The sequence below is a fragment of the Oncorhynchus mykiss genome, chromosome 21 (assembly GCF_013265735.2).
Source record: "Oncorhynchus mykiss isolate Arlee chromosome 21, USDA_OmykA_1.1, whole genome shotgun sequence".
In the NCBI taxonomy this organism is placed as follows: Eukaryota; Metazoa; Chordata; class Actinopteri; order Salmoniformes; family Salmonidae; genus Oncorhynchus; species Oncorhynchus mykiss.
Window position 1 is genome coordinate 30,186,391 of NC_048585.1, and position 25,772 is coordinate 30,212,162.

General features: G+C 46.2%; 1 protein-coding gene across 3 annotated transcripts in view; it reads left to right on the plus strand.

Moving 5' to 3' along the window:
* Positions 1–25,772, plus strand: part of LOC110501060 (diacylglycerol kinase iota) — a 49,298-nt gene that overhangs the window by 16,912 nt on the left and 6,614 nt on the right. For 2 of the 3 annotated variants that reach the window (XM_036957597.1, XM_036957599.1), the window contains exons 3-21: positions 1,416–1,511; positions 7,908–7,982; positions 8,096–8,152; positions 8,315–8,380; positions 8,474–8,542; positions 8,728–8,844; positions 10,726–10,800; positions 11,539–11,634; positions 11,746–11,828; positions 11,926–11,986; positions 12,498–12,611; positions 20,168–20,293; positions 20,477–20,555; positions 20,656–20,711; positions 20,881–20,943; positions 21,166–21,239; positions 21,444–21,555; positions 21,642–21,728; positions 23,919–24,031. In XM_036957597.1, coding sequence (XP_036813492.1) covers positions 1,416–1,511; positions 7,908–7,982; positions 8,096–8,152; positions 8,315–8,380; positions 8,474–8,542; positions 8,728–8,844; positions 10,726–10,800; positions 11,539–11,634; positions 11,746–11,828; positions 11,926–11,986; positions 12,498–12,611; positions 20,168–20,293; positions 20,477–20,555; positions 20,656–20,711; positions 20,881–20,943; positions 21,166–21,239; positions 21,444–21,555; positions 21,642–21,728; positions 23,919–24,031 — 1,619 coding nt within the window. The remainder of the gene's footprint in view (positions 1–1,415; positions 1,512–7,907; positions 7,983–8,095; positions 8,153–8,314; positions 8,381–8,473; positions 8,543–8,727; positions 8,845–10,725; positions 10,801–11,538; positions 11,635–11,745; positions 11,829–11,925; positions 11,987–12,497; positions 12,612–20,167; positions 20,294–20,476; positions 20,556–20,655; positions 20,712–20,880; positions 20,944–21,165; positions 21,240–21,443; positions 21,556–21,641; positions 21,729–23,918; positions 24,032–25,772) is intronic. The other variant, XM_036957598.1, reaches the window with a different exon arrangement.

Below are 25,772 nucleotides of genomic sequence, written 5' to 3' on the forward strand. Positions count from 1 at the left end.
AATGGAGGGAAAATGGCGCAGCACAGCTTCCAGAAAAACTGTTGCTTTCAAATGAGGGATTCCGTGGCTAATTGAGGTAAGATATTAATTCTGCTAATAGATTATGCATGTATGAACTACACATTGACACATCCAGCCCACAGCGAGAGGTTTAGAAAATACTTACCAGTCACCAAAGTTCCGGAGCATGTCTTTAAATGAGAACTAACATAACAGTGCAGATGGCACTCTTCTGCTAAGTGCAGATATGTATTATAGGTAATGACTGTGTATTGGACTGCTACAGAACTCTCAGTGTATCCCAAATCCAGAGGTTGTGAGTTCAAATCCCAGGTGGGATCATATTGCAAATTCAGCACTAGGTGGTCATGTCAAATGTAATCATATTGTCATTGATTAAAGATTTGAACACTATTTGAGCTGAACGGCATACCACTTACTTTAAAACCCCATACCATTTCATTCATTTCCCTTACAAATAAGCATGTGAAATTTGCAGTTTCACGTGTTTTCACATGTTGAGCTGAAATGTTCACATGTGAAAACAAAAGAGACATGTGTGAGTTCAGTTGTTCACATGTGAAACCATATGTTCACATGTAATAAATGTAGATGCTAACACCACCTTTTCACATAGAATAACATGTTCTCACAATTGCAGTTTCACATGTGAAAATATTTGGCATCCTTATCTTTGTCACCTGTGTAGTTTCATGTCATCACATGTTGCTTTTACATGTTGTCACATTTTATCACATTCACTTCACATAATATCACATGTGAAACACCTCATCAGGTGAAATTGGTGTGGTTTTTCTGTAAGGGCACACCCAGGGATCCAACCCAGCTATACCTGGGGAGAAATAGGTCCCTCCATGCAGGAGATTTCCTCAACGTCATTACTGGCATTTCCCTCTCTGCATGATCCACACACACCGCGCGCACACACTAACTCACACGCACGCAAACACGCAAACACACAAACACCGCACTCACTCACTCACTCACACACTCACACACACACACACACACACACACACACACACACACACACACACACACACACACACACACACACACACACACACACACACACACACACACACACACAGCCATTAAACTTTAATGAGCTAATGTATCAACTTCATGCAGCACAGAGCGAATAATGTGATTGTGGTTGTGCTGTGCTGCTTCTCTGTGTGTGTTTGTTGTGTGTGTTTTATGTTTGATCCACACACCCTGTAGGGGAGGATATATTTCCCTCGCCCACACACTGGAATCCAATGGACAATTAGACACATTAAACACTCATACACTGTTTGTCTGCCGGGCATGTGGGAGAAGGTCTAACATGTTTCTTTGTGTGCGTGTGCTGAATTTTGTGTTGCCGTGCATTTGTGTGTGTGTGTGTGTAGGAGACTGCTGTGAACGGAGACCACCTGTGGCTGGAGACCAGTTGTTCTGGAGAGCTGTGCTACCTGGGAGAAGACACCTGTGTACTGAAGACTGCAGTGAGTACATGGAGAGGGAGTGAGACAGAGAGAGGGATAGAGAGAGGGAGAGTGGAAAATAGAGACAGCGAGAAAAAGAGAGGGAGGGAGAAGGAGAGGAGGAGGGTAGACTGACAGAAAGGACAAGGGACAGAAAGTGGAGAGATGAGTGAGGGAAACAGGGAGAGAATAGACAGAAGGGGAAAGAGGGAGAGAGTGGTCACAGGAGAGAGAGCCAGAGTGTGTGAGGAGAGAGAGCCAGAGTGTGTGAGGAGAGAGAGCCAGAGTGTGTGAGGAGAGAGAGCCAGGAGTCTGTGAGGAGAGAGAGCCAGAGTGTGCGAGGAGAGAGAGCCAGAGTGTGTGAGGAGAGAGAGCCAGTGTGTGTGAGGAGAGAGAGCCAGTGTGTGTGAGGAGAGAGAGCCAGTGTGTGTGAGGAGAGAGAGCCAGAGTGTGTGAGGAGAGAGAGCCAGAGTGTGTGAGGAGAGAGAGCCAGAGTGTGTGAGGAGAGAGAGCCAGAGTGTGTGAGGAGAGAGAGCCAGAGTGTGTGAGGAGAGAGAGCCAGAGTGTGTGAGGAGAGCACTGGTGATAACAGTGTTATGCTGAGGTCTATAATTCAAATTTCACGTTTTATTGGCTGTATGTATTTACATTGTGTTAGAAGGCCACGGAGAGCGTCAGTAGAGTGAAGTGCAGGTATTCCCAAACTGGGGTATGCGTACCCCCATGGGTACACGCAATGCCGTCAGGGGTACGCCAAATAAAAATGTGATTCAAATTTTTTACAACTTTTTTTTCCTTCACATTTTCAAACAGTCCATTTATAATTTCCAATGGGTCCATACATTTGGGTGAAGTTTGTTTATTGCCTGAGTAGCCTCGTTTCACTGCCAAAAATCAAATTCAACCATCTAGTGTTCAGCGAAGTAACAACACAATGTCAAATACAGGTAGCCTCGTCAAGTAATTAACATCCAATCACATTAACCGTTACTCTCTCGCGGGAATTCCACTAATTCTGCATGTAGCCAAACGTAGCTGCAGCTCATGTTGGTATCTGTACTGATGGAGCAAAAGCCATGACAGGGAGACATAGTGGAGTGGGAACATGTGTGCAAGCAGTTGCTCCCGACGCCACTTGGGTACACTGCAGCATCCACCGAGAGGCTCTTGCTACCAAGGGAATGCCTGACAGCTTGAAATACGTTTTGGACACTACAGTGAAAATGGTTAACCTAGTTAAAGCAAGGCCCCTGAACTTTCATGTATTTTCTGCACTATGCATTGATATGGGCAGCGACCATGTAATGCTTTTACAACGTACAGAAGTGTGCTGGTTGTCAAGGGGCAAAGTATTGACACGTTTTTTTTTTATTAAGAGACCAGCTTAAAGTTTACTTTACTGACCACAATTTTCACTTGTCTGACCGCTTGCATGGTGACGAGTTTCTCACACGACTGGCCTATCTGGGTGATGTTATTTCTCGCCTGAATGATCTGAATCTGGGATTACAGGGACTCTCCACAACTATATTCAATGTGCGGGACAAAATTGAGTCTATGATTGAGAAGTTGGAGCTCTTCTCTGTCTGCATTAACAAGGACAACACACAGGTCTTTCCATCATTGTATGATTTGTTTGTGTGCAAATGAACTCAAGCTTACGGACAATGTCAAATGTGATACAGCGAAGCACCTGAGTGAATTGGATGCACAATTACACGGGTGCTTTCCTGAAACGGATGACACAAACAACTGGATTCGTTATCCCTTTCATGCCCTGCCTCCAGTCCACTTACCGATATCTGAACAAGAGAGCATCATCGAAATTGCAACAAGCGGTTCTGTGAAAATGTAATTTAATCAGAAGCCACTGCCAGATTTCTGGATTGGGCTGCACTCAGAGTATCCTGCCTTGGCAAATCATGCTGTTAAGACACTGATGCCCTTTGCAACCAAGTACCTATGAGAGTGGATTCTCGGCCCTCACTAGCATGAAAACTAAATACAGGCACAGACTGTGGGAAATGATTTAAGGCTGAGACTCTCTCCAATACAACCCAACATTTCGATGAACAAATAAGGTTTTATATGTAAGATGGTTAAATAAAGAGCAAAAATATTGATAATTATTATATTATTATTTGTGCCCTGGTCCTATAAGAGCTCTTTGTCACTTCCCACGAGCCGGGTTGTGCCAAAAACTCACACTCATTCTTATGTTTAACCTTTCTGATCTCCCCATCCCGGATCCGGGATCGTGAATACAGACTCAAGCTCATTACCATAACGCAACGTTAACTATTCATGAAAATCGCAAATGAAATGAAATAAATATGCTAGCTCTCAAGCTTAGCCTTTTGTTAACAACACTGTCATCTCAGATTTTCAAAATATGCTTCTCAACCATTGCAAAACAAGCATTTGTGTAACAGTATTGATGGCTAACGTAGCATTTAGCGTAGCATTTAGCATTAGAATTCAGCTGGCAACATTTACACAAAAAAACAGAAAAGCATTCAAATAAAATCATTTACCTTTGAAGAACTTCAGATGTTTTCAATGAGGAGACTCTCAGATAGCAAATGTTCAGTTTTTCCTGAAAGATTATTTGTTTAGGACAAATCGCTCCGTTTTCTGCGTCACGTTTAGCTATGAAAAAACCCCTGTATCCAGGATTGTGTAAATCTATCAGCAAGCTCATTAGCATAACACAACGTTAACTATTCATGAAAATCGCAAATTAAATGAAATAAATATGCCATCTCTCAAGCTTAGCCTTTTGTAAACAACACTGTCATCTCAGATTTTCAAAATATGCTTCTCAACCATAGGAAAACAATTATTTGTGTAAAAGTAGCTAGCTAGCGTAGCATTTAGCATTAGCATTAGCATTAGCATCCAGCACGCAACATTTCAACAAAAACATAAAAGCCTTCAAATAAAATCATTTACCTTTGAAGAACTTCAGATGTTTTCAATGAGGAGACTCTCAGTTAGATAGCAGATGCTCAGTTTTTCCAAAAAGATTATTTGTGTATTAGAAATAGCTCCGTTTTGTACATCACATTTGGCTACCAAAAAAAAACGAAAATTCAGTCCTCAAAACGTGAACTTTTTTCCAAATTAACTCCATAATATCGACTGAAAACATGGCAAACGTTGTTTAGAATCAATCCTCAAGGTGTTTTTCACATATCTCTTCGATGATATATCGTTCGTGGAAGCATGGTTTCCCCTCTCAATCAAATGGAAAAATACTTGCACATGGCTTTACGCACCAGTTTCGACGCAGGACACCAGGCGGACACTTGGAAAATGTAGTCTCTTATGGTCAATCTTCCAATGATATGCCTACAAATACGTCACAATGCTGCCGACATCTTGGGGAAACGGCAGAAGGTCTAAGCTTATTCCTGTCGCATTCACAGCCATATAAGGAGACATTAGAAAACAGAGCTTCAGAAATTCTGCTCATTTCCTGTTTAACGTATCATCTTGGTTTCGCCTGTAGAATGAGTTCTGGGGCACTTACAGACAAAATCTTTGCAGATTCTGAAACTTCTGTTTTCTTTCCAAAACTCAAGAATATGCATAGTCGAGCATCTTTTCGTGACAAAATATCGCGCTTAAAACGGGAAAGTTTTTTATCCAAAAATGAAATAGCGCCCCTAGAGATGCAACTGGTTAATAAATGTATCGTATAGTGTGTGTGTGGCAGGCTTACAATAATGGCAAAAAAACAACATTTGAGAGTGTGCTGACCCAGGTGCTAGAGGGGGTATGCAGCTGGAGGTCGAATGTTTGAAGGGGTACGGGACTACAAAAAGTTTGGGAACCACTGCTCTAGAGAGATGACTTTGATCATGAAAAAGGATAAGAAATAGCTTTGACACTATCTGCAGTAGTAATCTCTAACATTACCTTTAATGGCCCTGTGTCGTCAACATTCAGTTTTGCCTGTGTTTTATATCATTATTGTACAGGTGCAGTGATCTGTGAGCTACTCTGACAGCTGGTGCTTAAAAGTTAGTGAGGGAGATATGAGTCTCCAGCTTCAGTGCTTTTTTGAAATTCGTTCCAGTCATTGGCAGCAGAGAACTGGAAGGAAAGGCGACCAAAGGAGGAATTGGCTTTGGGGGTGACCAGAGAAATATACCAGCTGGAGCGCGTGCTATGGGTGGGTGCTGCTATGGTAACCAGTGAGCTGAGATAAGGCGGGGCTTTACTTAGCAAAGACTTATAGATGACCTGGAGCCAGTGGGTTTGGTGATGAATATGAAGTGAGGGCCAGCCAACGAGAGCATACAGGTCGCAGTGATGGGTAGTATATGGGACTTTGGTGACGACAAAATGGATGGCACTGTGATAGACTGCATCCAATTTGCTGAGTAGAGTGTTGGAGGCTATTTTGTAAATGACATCGCTGAAGTGAAGGATCGGTAGGATGGTCAGTTTTACAAGGGTATGTTTGGCAGCAGGAGTGAAGAATGCTTTGTTGTGAAATAGGAAGCCAATTCTAGATTTAATTTTGTATTGGAGATGCTTAATGTGAGTCTGGAAGGAGAGTTTACTGTCTAACCAGACACCTAGGTATTCGTAGATGTCCACATATTCTAAGTCAGAGCCGTCCAGAGTAGTGATGCTGGATGGGCGGGCAGGTGCTGGTAGCGATCGGTTGAAGAGCATGCATTTAGTTTTACTTGCATTTAAGAGCAGTTGGAGGCCACGGAAGGAGAGTTGTATGGCACTGAAGCTCGTCTGGAGGTTAGTTAACACAGTGTCCAAAGAGGGGCCAGAATTATACAGAATGATGTCGTCTGCATAGAGGTAGATCAGAGAATCACCAGCAGCAAGAGCGACATCATTGATGTATACAGAGAAAAGAGTCAGCCCGAGGATTGAACCCTGTGGCACCCCCATAGAGACTGTCAGAGGTCCTCTAACAGGCCCTCTCTGCCAATAACAACAAATTGTCCGTTTTCCCTTCCCGACTCAGACCACTCCAAGCAAAAGTCTTGCATAAGATATTGCTTTTAGGAAAAAAATTGCGACAGATTTTTATGCAAATATTCTAAAGTCTGCATAAAACAATATGTGCATTTTCCTGCCAGAGATGTCTTTCCATCAGACAGACTTATTTTGCTGATAAAAGGCTGTGCGTGATGACGTGGTGCACATACAAATAACGTTAAATTCCCATGTACCGAATTAAAAATGAAATGGGTTTCCATCACAGTTTCAAATCTACTGATGGTTTGATCACAAAAACTGTTGCGTTATATAGAAAAACTCTGGTCTTCACAAAAAAAACTCTCCAGCCAACAGCTCACAGATACAGTACGGGTAGGCTACCTACAGTGTACTATGAGATTATGGATAAAAGCGATATTATTTGTTTTTGTCAAACGGCAGCCAAACATCGATTATCATGTCACCAGAATAAGACCCTCAATATTTATTGGAAAGCAACATCAAGCTCATCGCCGTGCGTATTCACCGCCCTGTGAAATTCATCATGACTTATTTCATCTGTAGCCTAATAAACCGCAAGGCTTTCCCGAGTCCTAGTGGGAGGACCACACACCATTGTCTTCGCGTGACTCCAAGTTTACTTCGATATGATGGTTAATAGTATGTCAATATTTGCGCATAAAGGCGGTTCCACCACCATTTCTTGCATAATACATTTTACAGACACAAAAGGTATCCACCGGTCAAACGAACAAATTGTCAGTCCGCATTTATAATACTGTACCGGCATTTCATGTTTCCATCAGCCCGGTCGTGACTTTTTTCGTGCGTCAGGTAATTCATCGCATTAAATGGTTGGATGCAAAAATGGTTAGTAAGGTACTTAATTGTTACCCAGAAATGATCTGATATTGATAAAAAAAAAAGGCTGCATTTGTCCTTTAATATCTCTTAGTGGATAGGCCACAAACACTGTCATTAGTCTGAATAGGATGGAGGCTGGTAAGAGCAGGACAAAATGTAATCTCTCTCTAGTTTCCCATCTGTCTCTCTCTCTTTCTTCCCCCCTCTCCCTCTTTCTCTCTCTTCTTCTCTCTTTTCCTCTCTCCCTCTCTCTCTCTCAATTTCAATTTAATTCAATTTAAGGGCTTTATTGGCATGGGAAACGTATGTTTACATTGCCAAAGCACGTGAAGTAGATGAACAAAAGTGAAATAAACAATAAATACATCTCTTCCTCTCTCTATGTCAAGTTCCTCTCTAACACATTATGGGCTTAATACGTGTTTTATGTTTTTTTCAAGCGTAGACAACTATTTTATTGTGACTTGGTCCGAGCTGGCAGATTTACCCGATTGTATGTGTGTGTGTGTGTGTGTGTGTGTGTCTACGTGAGTCTCACTGCTTTCTCTGGTGTGTGTGTGTGTGTGTGTCCTCTCCTTTAAGAAGTCTGCCCCCAGGAGGAAGTGCGGAGCGTGTAAGATCGTAGTCCACACCGCCTGCATCGAGCAGCTCGACAAGGTAACACACACACACATTGCAATTCTCCCTTTCAACAAGTCAGTCCGATAAAGCACACCTGGCACTACATCCGTACCATCTCTCACTGCCCCCACCCTCTCCTTCTCTCTCAGATTAACTTCCGCTGTAAACCAACGTTTAGAGAAGGAGGCTCTCGCTGCCTCAGAGATGTAAGTCAGCATCTGATGATGGTGTGTCTCTGATATGTGTGTGTGTGTGTGTGTGCGTGCGTGCGTGTGTGTGCGTGTGTGTTTGTGTGTGAGAACTGCTGTATATGTCCGTCTCTGACTGCTCTCTTTTCTTTCCCTCTCCCTCGTCCCTGTCTTCTGCAGAATATGTTGAGGCATCACTGGGTGCACCGGCGCCGCCAAGAGGGGAAATGCAGACAGTGTGGGAAGGTAAGACACCTACTGTACACCTTGAAGTATATGCACCCTGTATATTGTGTATATCTCGAATGAATAACATGATACATCCTGTGTATCCGGTAGAGCTTCCAGCAGAAGTTCTTCCACAGTAAAGAGATTGTGGCCATCAGTTGCTCCTGGTGCAAACAAGCTGTGAGTAGTGTCTTGTGTGTTTCTCTGTGTGTTTGTATGTGTGTGTGTTTGTGTATTGGGGATGTGTGTGTGTGTGTTCTTCTCTATTAGAGTGTCTGTATGAGTTAGTAGCGGTACCTACAGACCCCTAACCCCGTCTCCTCCCTCTCTCCTCTCTTTCCTCTCTCCCCTCCTGTCCCCCTCAGTTCCATAACAAGGTGACGTGTTTCCAGCTACATCAGATTGAGGAGCCCTGTTCACTGGGGGCTCACGCCGGGGTCATCGTCCCCCCCTCCTGGATCATCAAAGTCAGGAAGCCACAGGTGAGAACACAACACACACACGAACCCTGACACAGATTCACACACGCACGTAGCTCAACTGCAGCTCAACCACCGGCTTAACCCTAGAGCACACACACAGTCCAACAGGGAGCCTTCACGTCACATCACAGCCAAACAGCCAGGATTGGAGGAGACCCACATGCTTGGGCACGCACTCCTTTACACACTCCTTTACAGACTCCTTTACGCACTCATTTACCACTCCTTTACGCACTCCTTTACACACTCCTTTACGCACTCCTTTACACACTCCTTTACACACTCCTTTAGGCAGTCCTTTACGCACTCCTTTACGCACTCCTTTACACACTCCTATACGCACTCCTTTACAGACTCCTTTAGGCACTCCTTTACACACTCCTTTACACACTCCTTTACACACTCCTTTACACACTCCTTTAACCACTCCTTTACACACTCATTTAGGCAGTCCTTTACAGACTCCTTTACACACTCCTTTACAGACTCCTTTACAGACTCCTTTACACACTCCTTTCTTTACACACTCCTTTCTTTACACACTCCTTTACAGACTCATTTAGGCAGTCCTTTACGCAGTTCTTTACACACTCCTTTACACACACCTTTACACTTTCCTTTAACCACTCCTTTGCACACTCCTTTAGGCAGTCCTTTACGCACTCCTTTACAGACTCCTTTAGGCACTCCTTTACACACTCCTTTACACACTCCTTTACAGACTCCTTTACATACTAATTTACACACTCCTTTACATACTCCTTTACACACTCCTTTACAGACTCATTTACACACTCCTTTAACCACTCCTTTACACACTCCTTTAGGCAGTCCTTTACGCACTCCTTTACAGACTCCTTTACACACTCCTTTACAGACTCCTTTAGGCACTCCTTTACACACTCCTTTACACACTCCTTTACAGACTCCTTTACACACTCATTTACACACTCCTTTACACACTCCTTTACGCAGTCCTTTACGCAGTCCTTTACACACTCCTTTACACACTCCTTTACAGACTCATTTACACACTCCTTTACACACTCCTTTACACACTCCTTTACAGACTCCTTTACAGACTAATTTACACACTCCTTTCTTTACACATTCCTTTACAGACTCCTTTAGGCAGTCCTTTACAGACTCCTTTACAGACTCTTTTACATACTCCTTTAGGCAGTCCTTTACACACTCCTTTACAGACTCCTTTATAGACTGCTTTACGTACTCCTTTACAGACTCCTTTACACACTCCTTTACACACTCCTTTACAGACTCCTTTACAGACTCATTTACACACTCCTTTCTTTACACACTCCTTTACAGACTCCTTTAGGCAGTCCTTTACAGACTCCTTTACAGACTCTTTTACATACTCTTTAGGCAGTCCTTTACACACTCCTTTACAGACTCCTTTATAGACTGCTTTACGTACTCCTTTACAGACTCCTTTACACACTCCTTTACAGACTCCTTTACAGACTCCTTTAGACAGTCCTTTACGCACTCCTTTACAGATTCCTTTACATACTCCTTTAGGCAGTCCTTTACAGACTCCTTTACAGACTCCTTTATGCACTCCTTTACGCAGTCCTTTACACACTCCTTTACGCAGCCCTTTACAGACTCAATTACAGACTCATTTACCAACTTCATTTACATACTCATTCACAGACTCCTTTACGCACTCCTTTGCGCACTCCTTTTAGAGTCTGCAGTCTCTTCTTATTACTGTTAACTTCAACTGACCTCCGCATATACCAGCAGCTAGACAGCGCTGTGTGTGTGTGTGTGTGTTGTGTGTGCGTGTTGTGTGTGCTTCAGGGTTTATCTGTGGAACATGCCTTAATGCGTTTCTCTCTCTCTCCCCTCACACAGAGCTCATTCAAAAACTCTACAAGGAGGAAAAAACGCACATCATTCAAAAGAAGGACCAGTAAGAGAGGAACTGACGTGAGTACCGTTCTCTGTCCCTCTGTGGGGTGAGTACTGTTCTCTGTCCCTCTGTGGCGTGAGTACTGTTCTCTGTCCCTCTGTGGGGTGAGTACTGTTCTCTGTCCTTCTGTGGCGTGAGTACCGTTCTCTGTCCCTCTGTGGGGTGAGTACTGTTCTCTGTCCTTCTGTGGCGTGAGTACTGTTCTCTGTCCCTCTGTGGGGTGAGTACTGTTCTCTGTCCCTCTGTGGGGTGAGTACTGTTCTCTGTCCCTCTGTGGGGTGAGTACTGTTCTCTGTCCTTCTGTGGCGTGAGTACCGTTCTCTGTCCCTCTGTGGGGTGAGTACTGTTCTCTGTCCTTCTGTGGCGTGAGTACTGTTCTCTGTCCCCCTGTGGGGTGAGTACTGTTCTCTGTCCCTCTGTGGGGTGAGTACTGTTCTCTGTCCTTCTGTGGCGTGAGTACCGTTCTCTGTCCCTCTGTGGGGTGAGTACCGTTCTCTGTCCCTCTGTGGGGTGAGTACTGTTCTCTGTCCCCCTGTGGGGTGAGTACTGTTCTCTGTCCCTGTGTGGGGTGAGTACTGTTCTCTGTCCCCCTGTGGGGTGAGTACTGTTTTCTGTCCCCCTGTGGGGTGAGTACTGTTCTCTGTCCCTCTGTGGGGGGAGTACTGTTCTCTGTCCCCCTGTGGGGTGTAGGTACAAACGTGTTCTATTTGCTGACAAGGGGTAGACTCTTGCTAATATCTTTTTGCTCCCATTAGGAGTCAAAGTGGCGCCCATTCATGCTGAAGCCCCTTCCCTCCCCTCTGATGAAACCTGTTCTAGTCTTTGTCAACCCCAAGAGTGGAGGCAACCAGGTAAGTTAACCAATGATTCCTGACTTATAATCCTAACTGCTGTCCCACAAACCCCTAGCTACCGTCATCCCTGACCCCTGACCCTAACATCCTTCTCTCTCCGTGTCTCAGGGTACTAAGGTGTTACAGATGTTTATGTGGATCCTGAACCCTCGCCAGGTGTTTGATCTCTCCCAGGGAGGGCTCAGAGAGGCGTGAGTACTACGCCCTGCATGCTACAATCTATTTCCCACACACTACACCCTATACACTATTTCCTACACCCTAACCTCTGTACGTCATGTCTCCCAGGTTGGAGTTGTACAGGAAAGTGCCAAACCTGCGTATCCTGGCCTGTGGAGGAGACGGGACGGTGAGAGAATGAACATGTTATTACTGTTTTACTTCAATTCAACTGCTATTACTAACGTCTGTCTGTCCGTCCGTCCGTCCGTCCGTCCGTCACAATGACTCTGTATGTTTTCAGTGCTACTGTCAGGGGTATTCAACTTTTACCCCATGGGATCCGAAACCTTTTGGTTTTCTGTTAATTTTGCTAATTAATTGGACACACCTGGTGTCCCAGATCTAAATCAGTCCCTGATTACAGGGGAACAATGAAAAAAGCAATGGAACTGGCTTCGAGGTCCAGAGTTGAGTTTGAGGGTGCTTGATGATAGACAGTGCAAATGTGTTACTGTGTGTGAACACAGCTCCCCCTGGTGGCAACACACACACACACACACACACATACATAGTTAACATGTATGAACATGTCCCAGGACCTATACATTATTCACAGCATTAATGAACTTCATTAACAGAGCCCCATCTCACTCTCTCTCTCTCTCTCTCTCTCTCTCTCTCACCTTCTCTCGCCTTAGGTGGGGTGGATCCTGTCTGCTCTGGATGAGTTAGGAATGACCCCCCATCCGCCTGTAGCAGTACTTCCTCTGGGGACAGGAAATGACCTCGCCAGGACTCTCAACTGGGGAGGGGTAAGCTGCCCTTTGTGTGTGGATGTGCGTGTGTGTTTGTTTTGCGCCGGTGTGCGCCCGCACTGGGGTGTCATCCACTCATTATTTTAGAGGGGGCAAGAGGAACATGAGGATGGGGGGGGTTGTCCGGAGAGGGGCTGGAATTTTGTACTTTTCAAACACCTGAAACACCTTTTCCCTGCAACCTAGAGCGATAGTCATTATGCCTAATTCTGTGCAACAAAAAAAATACAGTATGTATATTATTCTGCATAGGTAATCTAATCGTACATCTTAACCTGTTCAAATGTCATTTGAATGAATGTTGCACATCGATTCTTTAGGAACATTTATGCCTTAGGAGTTTAGTACGATTGTCACACTGGTGTAAAGTGTCATAAGGCATTTTCATATTTTCTCAAGTCTAGCAACCTTGCCAGCAGGCCTGCCAGCTAAGATAGCCAGACAAGCTACACCAACTTGGTAGCCTGAAATGCCTTGGTGGCTAGTAATGAGGTCGGGAGATTGGGAACCTAGCTGGCCAGCTAAAACCTACTTCATAACATTGCTAGGTGGCAAGGAGAATAGGGGGTCGGGCTACTCTTTGACTGGTCCAGTCGGTGTGCCCCCTCCGCCAAATTCCCGCTGACAGATCTTTTTTTATAAACAATTTGGATAAAACGTGGGCTTAAAAATGAAGTTAAGTAATGAATTCAACGTGTAAAAAGCAGAGGGGGGCACGTGCCCATTGTGTCCTCCCTGCATGTGTGTATCTCATTATGTTTTGTACGGTATACATTTCCCTCTGTCTGACTCTGACCCTATACAGTCACCTTGCTAACTACAGTAACAGTCAACACAGTGGACTCTGACCCTATACAGTCACCTTGCTAACTACAGTAACAGTCAACACAGTGGACTCTGACCCTATACAGTCACCTTGCAAACTACAGTAACAGTCAACACAGTGGACTCTGACCCTATACAGTCACCTTGCTAACTACAGTAACAGTCAACACAGTGGACTCTGACCCTATACAGTCACCTTGCTAACTACAGCACAGTCAACACACTGGACTCTGACCCTATACAGTCACCTTGCTAACTACAGCACAGTCAACACAGTGGACTCTGACCCTATACAGTCACCTTGCTAACTACAGTAACAGTCAACACAGTGGACTCTGACCCTATACAGTCACCTTGCTAACTACAGTAACAGTCAACACAGTGGACTCTGTCTTACTGAAATAACTAATGTTGTACTGCAGCTGTAATTAGTGGGGATCGTTGCAGGTGTTGTCTTGTTCTCTTTGAGCCTGTGGCTCTTTTAGACTGTCCTTTTCGTCGCTGCTGCTCTGTCTGCCTGTCCTGTTTTATCAGCATACAGCCTGTCCTCTCGGTTCCCCTGCACCTTGCCACAGCGCCTGTGTGTGTGTTAGTGTGTGTGTGTGTGTGTCTGTGGGTCTGTGTGTCTGTGTGTCCTGTTGGTGAGAGTGCTGCTGTCATCAGCACGTTCGCTGACACAAAAGCTAAGAGTGTGTGTGTGTAGGTGATGTGAAACAGCCTTTGTTTGGCACTCTCTCTCAATCTCTCTCTCTCTCTTTGTGTGTATGTTGTGTGTGTGCGTGCGTGTTTGTGTATGTCTGTATCCTGTTGGTGAGAGTGCTACTTTCTCTGACACAAATTGCCTGAATCAGTGTAAATATGTTTGTGCGTGTGTGCATGTGTGTGTGGGTGTGTGTGCACTAAGGCTAATTAGCAGTAGCTCTAATGAGCGTTGCCTAAATATAAACGAGTTCTCTCTGAACCACACGTGTGTGTGGGGGGGGGGGGGGGGGGGGGGGGGCAGAGATTGAGAGAGAGAGAGAGAGAGGAAACATTTCTAGACTCTTGGGGAGGAGAGGAGGGATGTGTATATCAAGGATTATTAGCTGTGATTAGAATTCATTACAGACAACAACATAAAATCTGCATGGAAATAACATTCAGCTGCTTAGAGGAGAAGAGAAGAGAAAAGAGACGAGGGAGAGAGAGAGAGTATGAGGGACGGAGAGTATGAGGGAGGGAGAGTATGAGGGAGGGAGAATATGAGGGAGGGAGAGTATGAGGGAGAGAGAGTATGAGGGAGGTAGAATATGAGGGAGGGAGAGTATGTGGGAGAGAGAGTATGTGGGAGGGAGAGTATGAGGGAGAGAGAGTATGAAGGAGAGAGAGTATGAGGGACAGAGAGGGAGTTAGAGTATGAGGGAGGGAGAGTATGAGGGAGAGAGAGTATGAAGGAGAGAGAGTATGATGGACAGAGAGGGAGGGAGAGTATGAGGGAGAGAGAGTATGAGGGAGAGAGAGTATGAGGGACAGAGAGGGAGGGAGAGTATGAGGGAGGGAGAGTATGAGGGAGAGAGAGTATGAGGGAGAGAGAGGGAGGGAGAGTATGAGGGAGGGAGAGTATGAGGGAGAGAGAGTATGAGGGAGAGAGAGTATGAGGGAGAGAGAGGGAGGGAGAGTATGAGGGAGAGAGAGGGAAGGCGAGTATGAGGGAGAGAGAGTATGAGGGAGAGAGAGTATGAGGGAGAGAGAGGGAGGGAGAGTATGAGGGAGGGAGAGTATGAGGGAGAGAGAGTATGAGGGTGGGAGAGTATGAGGGAGAGAGATGATGAGGGAGAGAGTGCATGAGGGAGGGAGAGTATGAGGGAGAGAGAGTATGTGGGAGGGAGAGTATGAGGGAGAGAGAGTATGAGGGAGGGAGAGGCTCACTGGAGCCTGGACCTGTATACCAGGCGGTGTCAGAGGAAGGCCCAAACAATTGTCAAAGACTCCAGCCACCCCAAGCCATAGACTGTTCTCTCTGCTACCTCATGGCAAGTGGTACCGGTGTACCAAGTCTGGAACCAACAAGACCCTGAACAGCTTCTACCCCCAAGCCATAACGCTGCTTAAAAAGACTGCTAAATAGCTAATCAAATGGCTACCCGGACTACCAGCATTGACCCTTTTCTTTAACTAACTCTCTTGCACGGACTCTATGCACACACACTGGACTCTACCCACACACTGGACTCTACCCACACACTGGACTCTACCCACACACTGGACTCTACCCACACACTGGACTCTACCCACACACTGGACTCTACACACACACACACTGGACTCTACACACACACTGGACTCTACCCACACACTGGACTATACCCACACACTGGACTCTACCCACACACTGGACTCTACACACACACACACTGGACTATACCCACACACTGGACTCTACCCACACACTGGACTCTACCCACACACTGGACTCTACCCACACACTGGACTCTACCCACACACTGGACTCTACCCACACACTGGACTCTACCCACACACTGGACTCTACCCACACACTGGACTCTACACACACACACACTGGACTCTACCCACACACTGGACTCTACCCACACACTGGACTATACCCACACACTGGACTCTACCCACACACTGGACTCTACACACACACACACTGGACTATACCCACACACTGGACTCTACCCACACACTGGACTCTACCCACACACTGGACTTTACCCACACACTGGACTATACCCACACACTGGACTCTACCCACACACTGGACTCTACACACTCACACTGGACTATACCCACACACTGGACTCTACCCACACACTGGACTCTACCCACACACTGGAGTCTACCCACACACTGGACTCTACCCACACACTGGACTCTACACACACACACACTGGACTCTACCCACACACTGGACTCTACCCACACACTGGACTCTATCCACACACTGGACTCTACCCACACACTGGACTCTACCCACACACTGGACTCTATCCACACACTGGACTCTACCCACACACTGGACTCTACCCACACACTGGACTCTACACACACACACACTGGACTCTACACACACACACACTGGACTATACCCACACACTGGACTCTACCCACACACTGGACTCTACACACACACACACTGGACTCTACCTACACACTGGACTATACCCACACACTGGACTCTACCCACACACTGGACTCTACACACACACTGGACTCTACCCACACACTGGACTCTATCCACACACTGGACTCTACCCACACACTGGACTCTATCCACACACTGGACTCTACCCACACACTGGACTCTACCCACACACTGGACTCTACCCACACACTGGACTCTACCCACACACTGGACTCTACCCACACACTGGACTCTACCCACACACTGGACTAAACCCACACACTGGACTCTACACACACACTGGACTCTACCCACACACTGGACTCTACCCACACACTGGACTCTACACACACACTGGACACTACCCACACACTGGATTCTACCCACACACTGGACTCTACCCACACACTGGACTCTACACACACACTGGACTCTACACACACACTGGACTCTACCCACACACTGGACTCTACACACACACTGGACTCTACACACACACTGGACTCTACACACACACTGGACTCTACACACACACTGGACTCTACCCACACACTGGACTCTACCCACACACTGGACTCTACCCACACACTGGACTATACCCACACACTGGACTCTACACACACACACTGGACTATACCCACACACTGGACTCTACACACACACACTGGACTATACCCACACACTCACCCATACTTACACATATCCACCGCATACGCCCACACACACATAACATGCGCACGTGTGCACACTGACAACATACACACACACACACACTTTCACACTCACCACGTACGCTGCTGCTACTGCGTCAAATACGCTGCGGCCACAGCTCAGTGTATTGTCTATCCTGTTGCCTCGTCACTTCACCCCTACCTATATGTACATTCTGTAGCTACCTCAGTGACTTCGTGGCCCTGCACATTGACTCAGTACGGATGCTCCCTGTATTTAGCATGTTGTTTCTGCTCTTTATTCGTCTTTTTTCACTGTGTATTTATCCCCCGTGTCACTATTTCTATTTGATTTTTCCCCCCGATCTTTATCTTAAACTCTGCGTTTTTGGAAAAGGACCCGCTATTAAGCGTTCCACTGTCAGTCTACACCTGTTGTCTACGAAGCATGTGACAAATAAGGTTTGATTTGATTTGAACATTTGCTTACTACGGTGGCAACAAGAGAAGAATCCACTGCAGCACATGTGTTAGGGTTTTATTGTGTGTTTATGTACATGGCTATTGAATGCTGTATGTGATGCCTCAGCTGTGTTGGAACTATGCTGGTTATTACCGTGACAGAGAGACAGGCATAATAGGTACTTATTTCCATAAAAGCCCTTCATTATTCTGTCCCTGTGTGTGTGTGTGTGTGTGTGTGTGTGTGTGTGTGTGTGTGTGTGTGTGTGTGTGTGTGTGTGTGTGTGTGTGTGTGTGTGTGTGTGTGTGTGTGTGTGTGTGTGTGTGTGTGTGTGTGTGTGTGCGTGCGTGCGTGCGTGCGTGTACATGCACGTGTGTGTGTGTGTGCATGTGTGTGTCCACCCGTCTGACGGTGTAGGTGGTAAACAGTCTGACCTCGGTGTCCTGGATAAGTCACTCTCATTCTCTTTCGAACACTTGAAATGCTATTATTGTCGTGGTCCCATTCCACTTGTCTCCGGCTTCAGTTTAAAGGAATTGAAATTAGCTCTGTTTACCTGAAGTAACATGTCTCTCTCTCTCTCTCTGTAGGGTTATAACCTGTCTCTCTCTGTAGGGTTATAACCTGTCTCTCTATGTAGGGTTATAACATGTCTCTCTCTCTCTCTCTCTCTCTCTCTCTGTAGGGTTACAACATGTCTCTCTCTGTGTAGGGTTACAACCTGTCTCTTTATGCGTAGGATTATTACCTGTCACTCTCTGTGTAGGGTTATAACCTGTCACTCTCTGTGTAGGGTTATAACCTGTCGCTCTCTGTGTAGGGTTACAACATGTGTCTCTCTGTGTAGGGTTATAACTTGTCTCTCTCTGTGTAGGGTTATAACATGTCTCTCACTGTAGGGTTATAACCTGTCACTCTCTGTGTAGGGTTATAACCTGTCTCTCTCTGTGTTGGGTTATAACCTGTCACTCTCTGTGTAGGGTTATAACCTGTCACTCTCTGTGTAGGGTTATAACCTGTCTCTTTATGAGTAGGATTATAACATTTCTCTCTCTGTGTTGGGTTATAACCTGTCTCTCTCTGTGTTGGGTTATAACCTGTTTCTCTCTGTGTTGGGTTATAACCTGTCACTCTCTGTGTAGGGTTATAACCTGTCACTCTCTGTGTAGCGTTATAACCTGTCTCTTTATGTGTAGGATTATAACATTTCTCTCTCTGTGTTTTGTTATAACCTGTCACTCTCTGTGTTGGGTTATAACCTGTCTCTCTCTGTGTAGGGTTATAACCTGTCTCTCTCTGTGTAGGGTTATAACCTCTCTCTCTCTCTGTGTAGGGTTATAATCTGTGTTGCTCTGTGTAGGGTTACAACCTGTCTCTTTATGTGTAGGATTATTACCTGTCTCTCTCTGTGTAGGGTTATAACCTGTCTCTTTATGTGTAGGATTATAACATTTCTCTCTCTGTGTTTTGTTATAACCTGTCACTCTCTGTGTAGGGTTACAACATGTGTCTCTCTGTGTAGGGTTATAACCTGTCGCTCTCTGTGTAGGGTTACAACATGTGTCTCTCTGTGTAGGGTTATAACTTGTCTCTCTCTGTGTAGGGTTATAACATGTCTCTCACTGTAGGGTTATAACCTGTCACTCTGTGTAGGGTTATAACCTGTCTCTCTCTGTGTAGGGTTATAACCTGTCACTCTCTGTGTAGGGTTATAACCTGTCACTCTCTGTGTAGGGTTATAACCTGTCTCTTTATGAGTAGGATTATAACATTTCTCTCTCTGTGTTGGGTTATAACCTGTTTCTCTCTGTGTTGGGTTATAACCTGTCACTCTCTGTGTAGGGTTATAACCTGTCACTCTCTGTGTAGGGTTATAACCTGTCTCTTTATGTGTAGGATTATAACATTTCTCTCTCTGTGTTTTGTTATAACCTGTCACTCTCTGTGTTGGGTTATAACCTGTCTCTCTCTGTGTAGGGTTATAACCTGTCTCTCTCTGTGTAGGGTTATAACCACTCTCTCTCTCTCTGTGTAGGGTTATAATCTGTGTTGCTCTGTGTAGGGTTACAACCTGTCTCTTTATGTGTAGGATTATTACCTGTCTCTCTCTGTGTAGGGTTATAACCTGTCTCTTTATGTGTAGGATTATAACATTTCTCTCTCTGTGTTTTGTTATAACCTGTCACTCTCTGTGTTGGGTTATAACCTGTCTCTCTCTGTGTAGGGTTATAACCTGTCTCTCTCTGTGTAGGGTTATAACCTCTCTCTCTCTCTGTGTAGGGTTATAATCTGTGTTGCTCTGTGTAGGGTTACAACCTGTCTCTTTATGTGTAGGATTATTACCTGTCTCTCTCTGTAGGGTTATAATCTGTCTCTCTTTGTGTAGGGTTATAACCTGTCTCTCTCTGTGTAGGGTTATAATATGTCTCTCTTTGTGTAGGGTTATAACCTGTCTCTCTCTGTGTAGGGTTATACAGACGAGCCGGTGTCCAAGGTACTGTGTCAGGTGGAGGATGGCTCTGTGGTGCAGCTAGACAGATGGAACCTTCAGGTGGAGAGAAGCCCCGCCCAGCCGGAGGAGGGCACACAGAAGGTCTGTCTGGGGTCAGAGGTTAGGGGTCAGAGATGAGGGGTGAATGGTCAAGGGAGGGGTCAGTGGTACGGCTGTCTCATGGTCTGAGTGATATGGACAGTGAGTTCAACCTTATTTAAACTGATTTTGTACCTCTTGTGCGTTCCCCTCTTTTTCACTCTACATCTCTCTGTATGTCTCCAGCTCCCACTGAACGTGTTCAACAACTACTTCAGCCTCGGCTTCGACGCCAACGTCACACTGGAGTTCCACGAATCCAGAGGTGAGCAGTACTGTCTCTCGGGACCAGAAGCATCGTTCCTTTAGCTGTCTGACCACAGTAGGACACAGACTCTAACTGTTGTACCTCCTCCTCCCTGCAGAAGCCAACCCTGAGAAGTTCAATAGTCGCTTTCGCAACAAGATGTTCTATGCAGGGGTGAGTACCCGACAGACTTAACACCACATTACTGATTGGGGCGAGGGGGGAGAGGGGATGAGGAGAGGGATGTGGAGGGATTTGGAGGGAGGGTAGAGAGGAGGGAGGGAATAGAGAGAGTGAGAAAGGCGTATATAGAATGTAACGAGTTGTCTCTGCTTCCTGTCAGGCTGCGTTCTCCGACTTCCTCCAGAGGAGCTCCAGGGATCTGTCTAAACACGTCAGAGTGGTGGTGAGTGTCACACACACACACACAAACACACACACACATACACACACACACACACACACACACACACACACACACACAGAGTGTCACAGGCTGACAGTTTGGTTAAGAGGGCCCTGACAGCCTGATAATCAACCTGCCACTGGACAGGTCCCTGGCTCAGGAACTGGAATCTCTCTACATTCAATTACTGGATTCAGTGAAACCTCTTTTTCTCTGTACCAGTGTGACGGGACGGATCTCACTGCTAAGATCCAGGAGCAGAAGTTCCAGTGCATCGTCTTCTTAAACATCCCCAGGTAGCTATTCACCCCACCCAGGTGACCTTGTGTCTGTCTACCTGACGCTGTTGGTAGATCTGTGGTCTGTCCATAACCTACCCCATAGTTTTATGCATGCAGCATACTGCAGGTTTTTTGTGAGGGTGTTTGAGGATTATGTGTGTTTTTAAAAGTGTGTGTGTGTGTGTGTGTGTGTGTGTGTGTGTGTGTGTGTGTGTGTAGGTACTGTGCGGGCACCATGCCGTGGGGGAACACAGGAGACCACCGGGATTTTGAGCCTCAGCGCCATGACGACGGCTGTATTGAAGTCATCGGCTTCACCATGTCCTCCCTTGTGAGTGTGTGTGTGCGTGTGTGCGTGTGTGTGAGAGAGTGTGTTTGACTATACAAAATGGTGTAATTCCTCTTCCTGTCCCCTAGGCGGCACTGCAGGTAGGAGGTCATGGTGAGAGGCTGCACCAGTGTAGAGAGGTGACTCTGACCACCTTTAAGACCATCGCTGTACAGGTGAGATATCACACAGGCCAACACTAAATGGATACAACACAGGCCCATACTACAGATATATAACACAAGCCCACACTAGCGATCCAACCAATGATGTAGATAAACCCTGGATTGCTGATACTATTTATTGGCCAGTGAGAGGCTTTGAAGCCACCGATCGGCCATATTGGCACTCCCCAGAAGGAGCAGTCCTCCATAGGAATCAATGGAATTCATGGAATTAGAAAATTAAGGCATTTTTAACTCAAATACTTCTACTTCTAGTAAGTTGAACTCAAAGTAAATGAAAAGTCATTATTACCTAAAATGTTTGTGTGGTATGACTCAAAACTAAATGAGAAGTCACAGCAACACATTTAAAAAAAAGTTATTATAAGAAATTCACTTTTTTTCCCAGCATTTTTTCTAATGCAGGTAGATTAAAAAATTGTAAACATTAATAATATCTTTGTTTTTGCATGTACATTGAGTGATTAATCTTATGCTACAGATAAATAACATACATTTTTCTAAACAAATCCAATAATTTAGTTAGATTTTTTTGCACCTGTTACTGAAATGGTTGTTCCAGTTGAAGTTGCTTAGGTAGTCTCCTCACACTGTACTGAACCCTTGCAGTCATTATGAAAGCAGGCTGCGGGTGAATACAACTGTTGGATATCTTAACTCTGGCTGGATTCCAATAGGAATTGCACATCATTTTGCAAGCCAGCATAATGTGACTTGCAGGTCGGGTTGCAAAATTCAGGAACGTTTTTCAGGTTTTCCAGAAATCCCAGTTGGAATATTCCTGGCAATCCTTCAACCAGGTTTTTTAGAAAATGTGGGAATTTTGGGAAAGTTACTGGAACTTTCAGGCCTGATGTGGCCTGTAAACCATGAGTTTCAGGCCACTGTATTAGGATAAAGCTAGGCCTCAAAATAAAGTCTCATGTGATGTATTGTCATAAAGAGTTTAATTATAATGGTAACATTCAACTATGAACTCACTTGAAGGCCACAGGACTGTAAATGAACAAATTCAACAACCATGCCTCTGTCACTAACAAACACAGTCATGGGTGGTAACTGCGATTCACTTAAAAAGGCAAGGCACACTGGGAAATTATATTGGAGGCGTGACTTAGTAAGAGTGTTACGTATTTCTGTTACTTATCAAATCTGGAACCTCTAGGGTCGCAGTGACTCATTCGGTTTGAGTAATGACTACAAAATCACTCTAAGGAACTTTACTCAGATAAATTAAGTGCAACGGGTTTCCTCCAAGGTTTTGAGTAATGAGAACACACTGGGGTTTACAGTGCATGCTACACATATACACTCACTGGCCAGTTTATGATGTACACCCCATTCATGAAAATGGATCGCTCCTACAGATAGTACAGTGAGTCACGTGACCGTGACTTGCTATATAAAGCAGGCAGACAGGCATTGAGGCATTCAGTTACTGTTCGATTGAACGTTAGAATGGGCAAAACGAGTGACCTAAGCAACTTTGAGCGAGGTATGATCGTCGGTGCCAGGCACGCCGGATCCAGTATCTCAGAATCGGCCGCCCTCCTGGGTTTTTCACACACAACGGTGTCTAAGGTTTACAGAGAATGGTGCGACAAACAAAAAACATCCAGTCAGCAGCAGCTCTGATGGCGAAAACAGCTTGTTGATGAGAGAGGTTGAAGGAGAATGGAAAGAATCGTGCACACTAACAGGAGGGCCAAACAGGCAGGTGTATAACACAGGCCCTTGCTGCAGAGATACAACACAGGCCCTTGCTGCAGAGATACAACACAGGCCCTCGCTGCAGAGATACAACGCAGGCCCATGCTGCAGAGATACAACACAGGCCCATGCTGCAGAGATACAACGCAGGCCCATGCTGCAGAGATACAACGCAGGCCCATGCTGCAGAGATACAACGCAGGCCCATGCTGCAGAGATACAACGCAGGCCCATGCTGCAGAGATACAACGCAGGCCCATGCTGCAGAGATACAATGCAGGCCCATGCTGCAGAGATACAACGCAGGCCCATGCTGCAGAGATACAACGCAGGCCCATGCTGCAGAGATACAACGCAGGCCCATGCTGCAGAGATACAATGCAGGCCCATGCTGCAGAGACACAACCCCAAGTCAGAATGTATTTGATATGCAGTGTGTGTGTCTGTGTGTCTGGGCGCGCATGTGTGTAGGTGGATGGAGAGCCGTGTCGCTTGGCCCCCTCAACCCTCCGGATCTCCCTACGCAACCAGGCCAACATGGTACAGAAGAGCAAGAGACGCACCTCAGTACCCCTGCTTAATGAGTGAGTCACACACACACACACACACACACACACACACACACACACACACACACACACACACACACACACACACACACACACACACACACACACCAAGGATATAGGCCAATATAGCACTAGGTATCAAGACCTCACTGCCCTAACTCAACGAGTGAACCACACACACACTCTCAAAAGAGAATGGCTGGAGGACTGGCAGGTAGCCTAGCGGTTGAGACCAGTAACCGAGCGGTCACCGGTTCGAATCCCTGAGCTGACTCGGTGAATCACGCACACATCCTTCTCCCTGTGGAACTAGGCCTGGGTAAAGTCCTCAGAGTCCTGCCCTAGCGAGTGAGTCACATAGCTCCCCAGGGCTACAGAACGGACACTTCTCCCTGTGGAACTAGGCCTGGGTAAAGTCCTCCGAGTCCTGCCCTAGCGAGTGAGTCACATAGCTCCCCAGGGCTACAGAACGGACACTTCTCCCTGTGGAACTAGGCCTGGGTAAAGTCCTCCGAGTCCTGCCCTAGTGAGTGAGTCACATAGCTCCCCAGGGCTACAGAACGGACACTTCTCCCTGTGGAACTAGGCCTGGGTAAAGTCCTCAGAGTCCTGCCCTAGCGAGTGAGTCACATAGCTCCCCAGGGCTACAGAACGGACACTTCTCCCTGTGGAACTAGGCCTGGGTAAAGTCCTCCGAGTCCTGCCCTAGCGAGTGAGTCACATAGCTCCCCAGGGCTACAGAACGGACACTTCTCCCTGTGGAACTAGGCCTGGGTAAAGTCCTCCGAGTCCTGCCCTAGTGAGTGAGTCACATAGCTCCCCAGGGCTACAGAACGGACACTTCTCCCTGTGGAACTAGGCCTGGGTAAAGTCCTCAGAGTCCTGCCCTAGCGAGTGAGTCACATAGCTCCCCAGGGCTACAGAACGGACACTTCTCCCTGTGGAACTAGGCCTGAGTAAAGTCCTCAGAGTCCTGCCCTAGCGAGTGAGTCACATAGCTCCCCAGGGCTACAGAACGGACACTTCTCCCTGTGGAACTAGGCCTGGGTAAAGTCCTCCGAGTCCTGCCCTAGCGAGTGAGTCACATAGCTCCCCAGGGCTACAGAACGGACACTTCTCCCTGTGGAACTAGGCCTGGGTAAAGTCCTCCGAGTCCTGCCCTAGCGAGTGAGTCACATAGCTCCCCAGGGCTACAGAACGGACACTTGTCCCTGTGGAACTAGGCCTGGGTAAAGTCCTCCGAGTCCTGCCCTAGCGAGTGAGTCACATAGCTCCCCAGGGCTACAGAACGGACACTTCTCCCTGTGGAACTAGGCCTGGGTAAAGTCCTCCGAGTCCTGCCCTAGCGAGTGAGTCACATAGCTCCCCAGGGCTACAGAACGGACACTATGAATGTGTCAAAGTGTACGTTGACACCGATTACGATAACCAGGGCTAGTTTTTTGATGCCGTGGCTGCATTCTGTTGGGAAGAAGCATATACACCAAGGGGATACGGGGTCAAACGAGGCGCTGCGTCAGTGTAACATCTGTCAAGGTGTAAACTCACTGCTGAGGTCCGCACACACGGCCCACAGTTCATTTTCTTGGTTTTATTCAGGGCTTCGTCTCATCATATTTCACTTCACACTGTTAGTTTGTCCTCTGACCGTCTGTTCCGCTTACTACCTACCACCTGTTAGCAGATCGTCTCAACAGCACTAATGCCTGTGTGTGTATCTAGCTGCTGCCGTTGTGTGTGTGTGTGTGTGTGTGTG